This window comes from Solanum verrucosum, unplaced genomic scaffold (assembly GCF_900185275.1).
Source record: "Solanum verrucosum unplaced genomic scaffold, falcon-dt-bn FXZP01000164.1, whole genome shotgun sequence".
In the NCBI taxonomy this organism is placed as follows: domain Eukaryota; kingdom Viridiplantae; phylum Streptophyta; class Magnoliopsida; order Solanales; family Solanaceae; genus Solanum; species Solanum verrucosum.
The window spans coordinates 1,023,977-1,034,165 of NW_026020388.1; the positions used below are offsets into that span (position 1 = coordinate 1,023,977).

Sequence of the window (10,189 nt, forward strand, 5' to 3'; positions counted from 1 at the left end):
CGATGCTTTGGCAACATTGTCCTTGATAATTCAACACTCAGAAAAGAGTTACATCGATCCTATCGATGTAGAGATACATGATCAACATGCTTACTGTTTTCATGTAGATAAGGAGCTGGATGGAAAACCCTGGTACTATGACATCAGAAGATTGATAGAAGCACAAGAATATCCTGAAAATGCTACAAGCAAGCATAAATGGACTTTGAGGAGGATGGCCAATCATTTCTTCCTTAACGGAGAAATCCTATATAGGAGAACTTCAGATTTAGGATTGCTGAGGTGTGTCGATGCCGTATAAGCGACAAGGCTTTTGGAAGAAATACATGCAGGAACATGTGGACCTCACATGAATTGGTTCACTTTGGCAAAGAAGATTCTAAGAGCCGGATATTTTTGGATGACCATGGAGAGAGATAGCATCCGGTATGTGCAAAAGTGTCATAAGTTTCAAGTGCATGGAGATTTTATACGAGTTCCACCGAATGAGCTCAATGTGATGGGTTCGCCTTGGCCATTTGCCGGTTGGGGCATGGATGTTATTGGACCCATAGAGCCTCCCGCGTCAAATGGACATCGTTTCATCCTGGTGGCTATGGATTATTTCACAAAATGGGTTGAAGCTTCAACATACAAGGCAGTGACAAAGAAGGTGGTAGTAGACTTTGTTCGCAACAATATAGTTTGTCGGTTTGGAATTCCAGAATCAATCATAACAGTTAATGCAGCCAACCTCAACAGTGATCTTATGAGGGAAATTTGTGAAAGGTTCAAGATTGCTCACCAAAATTCCACAGTTTACCGGCCACAGATGAATGGAGTAGTTGAGGCGGCAAATAAGAATATCAAGAAGATTTTAAGGAAAATAGTGGACAGTCATAGGCAATGGCATGAGAATCTACCATATGCTTTTCTCGGTTATCGCACCACAATCAGAACATCAACTGGGGCAACTTCTTATATGTTGGTTTATGGTTCAGAGGTAGTAATTCCTACTGAGGTGGAAATACCATCTTTAAGGATTATCCAAGAGGTTGGTCTGGACGATGCAGAATGGATACGTAGCAGGCATGAACAATTGATGCTAATCGATGAAAACAAGATAGATGCGATTTGTCATGGACAACTCTATCAGAACAGAATGACCAAAGCATTCAACAACAAAGTCAAACCTCGACAGTTCACACCGGGGCATTTAGTATTGAAGAAGATCTTTCCTCACCAAGGAGAAGCCAAAGGGAAATTTGCACCAAATTGGCAAGGACCCTACTTGGTTCATAGAGTACTCTCTGGAGGAGCGGTAATCTTAGCAGAAATGGACGGCAGAGTAAGCCCAAAGCCAATCAATTCAGACACCATCAAGAAATACTACATCTGAAGACCTCAAGATTAGCGCCTACTTTGTGTACTTTTGCATTTTTCAATGTAACAGAACTACGTCTAGACCTGACTTCCCACGGCGAGGTACGTAGGCAACCCACATCGGACTCGGTCTCCCTTAGAAAACCCAAAATCATCATTTCCATGTATTTAGAACTACGCTCGACCTGAATTCCCTCGGTGGGATACGTAGGCAATCCTTGTCGGATTCGGTCCCTTGCATTTCATATTTTTCACTCTTCTCTATTGTAATTGAACTACGTCCTGACCTGATTCTTCTTGGATACGTAGGCAGCCTGAGTCAGGCCTGGTCATTGCATTTCATATTTTTCACTTTCCTTTTGTATTTGAACTATGTCCTGACCTGATTCCGCTTGGATACGTAGGTAGCTTGAGTCAGGCTCGGTCGTTGCATCACAAGTTTCTTACGTTTTCTTCATATTTTTCAGTCTTCTATTATAATCGAACTACGTTACGACCTGATTCCACTTGGATACGTAGGAAGCTTGAGTCAGGCTCGATCATTGCATTACATACTTTTATTTCTCCCGCTTGTATTCGAACTACGTTACGATCTGATTCCTACTTTGGAGATACGTAGGCAGCCTGAGTCAGCTCAATCAATGCACTGCATAATTTCCATTTTCCTTACCCTTAGATAACACTTCCTCATAGTTAGCGTAACCTCAGAATATGAAGAATCTTGATCATCACAATGTCTGCAATAGAGTTAAGGAAGCTTCATCAGAAGGATAAAAGCTACAAGAAGACTATGTTGGATATAGTCAACAAAACGAAAAGCTCGATGGACTTCGGAACATGTCATAATTTAAAAATGTTGGAAAATTACTATATATATATATACTTAATATATAAGTAACATACTTATTTTCTAGAAAAACAAGCTAATTCTTTTTCAAGAGGGTTTTTCTACTCTTCCACCTACGAAGTCTCTAGGTTAAGAAACTATGTGCAGGCTAAGAAAACGTCGAAAGATTACTTCACCAACTGGAGCTTGTAATGTAACCTCATCAATAACTCCACCGATCAGAGGCTGTACATAGTAAACATTGTCAAACTCCGCCAATCGGAGGCTGTACATAGCAAACATCGTCAAACTCCGCCAATCGGAGGTTGTGCATAGCAAACATCCTCCAAATCAGCCAACCGGAGGCTGTACATAGCAAACATCGATCGAATTCCACCAATCACAGCATGTATATAAGAAAAGAAGCAACACTCCGCTAATCAGAGCTTGTATATAAGCGAAAGAAGCAACACTCCGCCAATTGGAGACCACATCATAGTGACGTCACCGAAGCTCCACCGACCAGGGGCATGCAAGCACAAAAACACTTTCATACACTAACAATAATATGATACATTACAAGCTTTACAAAGCTGGATACATGTTTTTACTTTACAACAGCCCCGCCAAGCGGAGGTCTACATTACAAGCTTTACACAGCCGGATACAGGCTTTTACATTACAAAAACCCCGCCAGTCGAGGGCCTTTACATTACAAGTTACTTTACCTACATCACATTCACAACACAAAAAACGGGGACATCAACAATCGTTTGGACATTTACACTCTACTCTTTACATTCCAATTTCAATTCATAATTTTTGAACCGCAACAAGTACTTTTCACCTTTTTATATGTTTTGCAGGACAACGCATTACAACGAGGAACTCCCTTTAAGTAGCAAGGTAGGGCAAGTTGGTGCAATGTCAAGCATCACTAGCTACGTCAATGATTCACTTTCAAAACTCAACTCGACTCGATTTTCAAAAGTTCAGATAACTCTCTCAGGTCTCACTTCATTATAACCCGACACTGGGCATTCTTTTAAAAAAAATCATCCCTCTACCATAATTCTCCGGAAGAAATTGCTACAGAGCATTTCTTATTCCTGTTCTTTAGAACTATATCTCGTCCCTTTATTCGTGCCAATCTCTTCAAACCTCACCACCAAAACATTTCAGTACTACCATAATTCGATACTAGGGCAATTTTTTTAACAAAAAATTGCTATGTTCCTACACTCTTGAACTACATATGGCTTGATTTCTCACGAAACCTGAGATATGTAGGCAACTCAGAAGCTAGAGTTCGGCCATAACTCCATAAACATTTCTTGTCGAGTTTTGCTCAAGGTGTATTTTAATGGGTCACCTAAAATTAGATCGTGTCAATGTTTCTTTGTCGACGTCTTCTCTACTCTCTTCCATGGACAAAGAAATGGGCAAGCTGTTGACACCCAATTTTGGCTCTCCACATTTGTTTAACTAAAGTTTTAATAATAATAATAAAAAAAAAGATAAAAATAATAAAGTATATATATGTTACAAAATTGTAGGAATACGAACAGATTTTTAATTATTATATATTTTATTTCATAAATACTATTTTTTATAAAAATTAAATATATTATATAAATATTACTACTTTCTCATTTTTAGATTTCACGACAAATATATTTTGTTCTTAAGGGTTAATTCAATTTTTTCTTATTATATATAATGTCTATTGTTACAATAAACATTTGTTGACATATTTTATTTTTAGAATCACTAATTTTAACAAATAAACTAGTCTTGCAAAATTATTATTTTTTAATTTAATAAACTATGTCTATATAATAATGAAGAGGTTAAAATTTAAATGAATTTAATTTGAGCAATTTTGGCAATCCAAGTCCCCTTAAACAGGCCAATTCGTGTGTTTCACGTAGGCGAACACATGGATTGTGCTTCTTAACTTTTAATCTCAACCCTCTATTTTAATCCAACGACTTTAATTAATTCATCTTTTTAATATATAATTATTATCAATATATATATATATATATATATATATATATATATAACTATTACTAATCTTTTTAAACTCTTTATTTTATTAACCGTCCGATCAAATGATCGGATGATCGATATCAAACCAAAGACTTTTCAGCCTTTCCCAAAGTAGACTCCTACGCTTCCCTATACTCTTTTTTTTTTCCAAAAAAAGAAAAAAAAAGCGATGCGTCTCTTCATCTTCTCCAGAACGCCTCTCAACTCTTCTTCTCCCCAGAGATGCGTCCCTTCACTCTTCACCTTTTTAGACCCCTACCGCCGCCCTACCCTCGTTCCTATCCCAGAAATCACGCCACCCATGGCCTCCCCCACGTGATCCCCCCATCCCTATGTCAGAAGAATGGCTCTGGGTCACTGAAAAATGGCCCATCAATCGCTCAACCCTCTCAAATCGACCTGAAAAGGTCAATTTTTGAGAGATTTTCTCCTCCGCCATGATTACTTTGTTGTTTCCTCTGAGAGTTGTGTTTCCAAGAATTCAAATTTTTGAATTCTTGGAGCCCAAATCGGCTATAAAATCACCTCTTTCGTTCTCATGGAAGGGCATTCAGAAATCATCCATCAACGTTCGAAAACAATCGGAAAAATAGAGAAGGAAATCATCGGAGAATCATCCAAAAAATTCAACAAAAAATCCAAGGAAACCAACAAGGATCCGATAATCATCTTAGGAACAGATTTTAAGGTGATCTTTTGTTCTCAGTTTTTCGTTCTTCTTTGAGTTTGAAGTTCGAGTTCGAAGTCAAAATCTTTTGACGTCAAAGCTTAGTTTGCTGCCAAGAACAAGGTTCACATCTTTCTTCTATTTCTTTTATATATATTTGAATATGTGAGCGCCCAATGATCTATTAAGTTATGGAATCCTGTATTGGGTTCACTATGTGATAAGTTGAAGTCCATGATGAGCTTTTGTTTAGTTGAATTTGTTTTGTTTTCGTTGCATGATTTGAAGTTAGGAGAAGAAGTAACTCCCTAGTAAAATATGAGTTACAGTTTAATTGTAGAAACTAAGGGAATTAGAAATATTTGTTTTCTAATATTTCTAGGAAGTTCAAAGGGGGTGTGGTATCACGTTTGTTTCTTTTCTTGTATGTTCAAGCTGCTAATATAATTTGGAATTATTGAATGCAAAGAATATGTAGAACCTTGAAGCCAATATCTTGTTTCATTAACCATTTTGAGCTCAAAATAATCTCGATGTCTGTATGTTTATAAAATTGGGACAAGTAACAACGACAAGAAGTCTATTGATTTTCTTACAACATGAACTAGTGTTTAAACCCAATGATATATTCTTGTGCTGCTTGTTTATGTTTCTCTCGAGTGCGGAAATAAAAGACGTGTCATAGGATCAGTGTGGAGATTAGTCGAATGTTCAACCCTATTATGGCTAAGTTCAACGTTAGTTCAAACTTTCCTTTTCTGTTCTTTTAAGTAACAACCGCCCATGCATAGATATAATATATGGATGTCTTAAATTGAATAGTCTTAAATGTTTATTAATAAATCTGTTCTTTTATGCTTAGCTTCTCAAAATCTTGGTTGGGTCCTAATAATTATTTCGTCCTCATAAGATCAAAGAAATAGTTGAAAGTCTTGTTTTATTTTGGAAACTCGTTGTTTTGTTCATATGCTCGAGAAGTCTGTGTTTTTTATTGTTAGTTTGTGACGTATTTAACATAGCTTTCTTAAAATAAGTATATAAATTCTCTTGTTCACTTGCTTAAATGGCTTTAAGAAACCATCATAAATCGGTATTAATTTTGTTAAAAGTTTCTTTCTTTCCTGTTGAAGGCCTCTGTTGAGGCAAAAGTCCAAGTCCCTTCGTGTAATTAGACTACTTTGGACACTATGAATAAAATTCTTCCCTGCTTTTAAACCCCTTTTTTTAGCCAAAATGATAGACATAATACTCAATAATACGTTCTTTGCTTCTTTCGTTCATTTCGATACTTCAAACGGACATTAGCTCTGTAACAATAGGGCATCATACAACTTTAGTTGGAATGCAACTGATATCTTGCTTTGGTTACCTGATAATATGAAATTATTCCAAGCTCATTCACATATGCAATATCGACTCTTATCTATAACTTTTTTTTAGCTGTGGAAAGTTGTTTAAACCTTTCAACCATTATATAATAATTGAGTAGTCATACGTAAGTTTGAAATCAACCTCTTTATACTAATACATGTCGTCTTCCATTAGAATTTGTGTGTTAAATTGATTTGGAAATATTTAAAAAAAAATCTGTAAATTGTTGCCTGTAATGGTTGAATTGTTGTCTGATTTTGCACATTGTTCTTCTCTGGAATATGGTCCTGTTCTTCCTTCTCATTAGAATATGATTTGTACATATGAATATCATCTCACGTTCACGTGTACTTTTGTTGTTTGGATTTTCTTTGTTTGGGCGCAGGACAAGGTATAAATCTTTTTATTTTCCTTATTTTAGATGAACACTCGGAAGCGTGTTTGGAGTTATTATATGACTCCATCTCTGCCCAAACCAGAGAAGCGACTACTAGCAACATAAGCTCGTGTCTAGTTGCCCATTTTTGCGTCGATAGCGTCCAGCGCTTTCTCCTTATTTCAAAGCTTCGCATTTCTTTTATATATGCACACATTTATATTGACTAACATTTTACACGATATTTTGCGCTTATATTTATATTTGCTTTATTTGTGTTCGACTTTGTAAACCAACCAAGAATGGTAGTAAGACGTAGTCATGAACCCTCCTGCCCTTTATAGATATTGGGTTTAGTATAGTCACTTGGCTTAAACCATTGCTTTCTAATTAAGTTTGTTTGTTACTCAGCATTTTTTAGCTATGAGAGAATGAGTTTCTTTTTTTAAGAAGTTTAACTTGCAAATAATGTTTTTGAATGTGATGAATCTATTCTCAGATTTTTTTCTTTTAAACAAGTGTTTAAAGTGTAACTTTGGGTAGACTAAAGTGTAGATTTTGGTGGTTCAAAGTGCAGATTTTAATGTTAAAGATATCACTTTTCTTGAGAGCTTAAGAGTGGTATATCGAGCCACAAAAATGCAGCATTTTGAGCTCAAAAGGGTACAAAATTTGAGTTCAAAATGTGCATGATTTGAGTGTAAAAGTGCAGGTTTTTAGGTCCAAAACACAACCCTTTTGCAGGCTGTTAAGTATAATTTTTAGTTTGAAAATTGTAGTTTTAATAAGAGATAAAATCTGGAGTTTTAACAACTTTGTCCAACAGATTTTCTAAGTGTAAAATGTTCTTTAGTTTAAAACCCATTTCTTTTAGGTCCTAAAGGTGCATATTTTAGGTGCAAAAAATGTGTATTTTTTGGATAAAAAATGCTTTGTTATGAGAGTTATATGATGCAGATTTTGAAGTTCAAAAATGCAGATTTTTAGCTTTAAAATTGCAGTTTTTTAGTGTAAAAATGCAGCTTTAACATGCTCTACAAAGCAGATTTTTTAGTGTAAAACATGCAATCTTTTCCTTAGTTTTCGAACACTAATTTGTGGGATCTAAAAGTATAAATTTTTGGAACTAACCACTACATTTTGAGAGTTGAAAAGTTTCAGTAGTTCAAGTCTAAAAGTGCTTGAAAATATTACTTTTGAAAGGAAGAAGAAACTTGATTTTAGAAGGCCAAAATGGATGTTATAAGGCTCGCTAGAGTTGTTACTTTTTTTTAATCTTGAAAACATACAGCTTAAGTTATTTGCTCCGAGAAGGACTAAAATATTTATTAGCTTCATTTATCAAATCTCACTTAGGACCTTATGTCAAGGAAAACTTTTTTGATTTAAAACTCCCAAATGATTTTGAAACTAGCATAAGGCCAATGTTGTTACCGTTTTAGAAATATTCTTTTCTTTAAATAAGTAAATAAATAAGGAAGTAGGTCTATATATTTTATTAACAAAAATAAATGTAACTATAGAATAAGTCCCAATAGTTAGGCCCATTTTATATTCTTGATATCACCCCTTTATGAAAGTATATTTGCTATTGTCACTTTTTTTCTTTTTTTTATTAAATCATATATTACTAAAACATTTTTAACATGTTATTTTAAGATTTTAGATATGCCAACAGTTTCAAAATACAAGGTACATACATATATATGTTATATGCAAAAAAGGTACAAATCCTATATATATATATTTTTATTTTTTTTTTGTTTTATCTACATGTAACTTATTATTTTGTTACATTTTTTCATATTATTATTTTTTTCTCATACCTCCTATCACTTTTACAAATGTTACTTTTTTTTTTTTTATATATATAATTTATAAATCCATACACTTTAACATACACATTATTTTACTACATGTTTGCAACTCAACTACTATATCATTTTATTTTATTTTATTTTATTTCACATCTTAATTCTATATATAAATTAAACAAAAAAAATTTATATCCTTTGAACTCAACATTTATTTTGGATACATTTATATAAAATACATCTATATTTTTTCAACATATAAAATTATCATACATTTTAGTACATTTATTTATTTATTACCGTATGATAAACATACTACTATTAATTTTATAGGCATATATACGTCGTACCTTGTATTTTACTCTTTTCTTAAAATAATAAAATTTACTTACCATTGATTTTTAATTTTTAATTAATTTTTTTTAAAAATAAATAAACAGGTTTTCCTAATTCTATTTTCCTAAATTGAGTTTAAGGACTATCTTCGGTTAGGCTCTGAGGGATGCTTAATACCTTCCCCTCGAGTAACCAAAACCCTTACTCAGAATCTCACTAGTTTCGCAAATCAAAACAGAGTTTACATTTACATATTAAAAAATAGTTTTCCTAATAATTTTCTTAAAATTTAGGTGGCGACTCTAAAACAAAACAAAATATTTTTTTTCAAAACTCAGAGTGTCAGCCATATTATGTTGTGAACTGTGTCAGTTAGTTCGAAATAGGGTGCGACAGTCATTTCTATAAAGGTCATTACTGTCGGTGCTTGCATCTGACAATTTAAGGATCTTGTATTTGCCCTTCCCTTTTTCACCATTTGTGGAAAGTTTAGAAACTTTGCTTTTGAACACGTCAGTATCCTCTTTGATTGTAATCCCTTTTGTTTTACTTCGAGGTGGCTTGTTTCTTTCTGCAACTTTAGATCTAGCCATTTCTGCAAATATTTCGAAAGAAGTTAAAACAGGTAAACCAAGTTCGGAGAGATGCAATTACAGACAGACTTGCCGAATAGATCGGTAAGTCACCAAGTTGCTTTTGGTGACCATGACTTTATCCGCCGAAGGATGCAGTGTAAAAGGGTTCGGGGATGCAGACAAAGGGCGATCAAGGCGACCTTTGGCGAGTCACCGTCTGCCTTTGACGATCAGGGCTTTTTGGCTGAGAGTTATAGAACACTAACTACAAGTAGCATTAAATTTTAAAAGAACGAGATGAAGGCCCTTAGGCCAACTGCCAAATGATTCGGCGAGCTGGTCTCAACACGCTGAACGGACTAAATTCATTAGAGAGGGAAAGCACATGACCTAGGATAAATTTACCCGGAATGGGAGCATAAATATCATAATTAAATGCAAGGTTTGGAGAACCAACCTTTTGGGCAGATTAGGTCAAGACTGTGATGCTGAGCCGCAGGTTATTATTGATCCGAGCACTACTAAAGGAGCTAAAATACTTACGAGGTGCAAAAATTCTTAAAATACTAAGTAGGCGTGATTTTGCAAAAATCGAGAGTGAGAGAATATGAGAAAGGTTGAAATTTCAGACCCGTGATTTTATAAAATCCATCCAGATCTAATCCATTCGGCGACATTAGTTGGCTTAGCTTCATTACTCGGCGATCCACCGAGTGTTCATCTATATTTCCGAGTTTTATAGGACCCTCAATCAAAGTGAGGATCCAAACGACGGTCTTAGTAGCAGTCGCCAATCTAGTCGGAGATTCG

The 10,189-nt window shown here is 34.8% G+C and overlaps 1 protein-coding gene across 1 annotated transcript; it reads left to right on the forward strand.

Moving 5' to 3' along the window:
* The first annotated feature begins 406 nt into the window (after positions 1-406).
* On the forward strand, positions 407-1,378 carry LOC125839152 (uncharacterized). The gene has a single exon (XM_049518131.1). The coding sequence runs from the start codon at positions 407-409 to the stop codon at positions 1,376-1,378; it is 972 nt and encodes a 323-aa protein (XP_049374088.1).
* Positions 1,379-10,189: the final 8,811 nt, after the last annotated feature.

Coding starts and splice junctions, on each gene's coding strand:
- LOC125839152 (XM_049518131.1), top strand. CDS start 407: ATGGAGAGAGATAGCATCCGGTATGTGCAAAAGTGTCATAAGTTTCAA.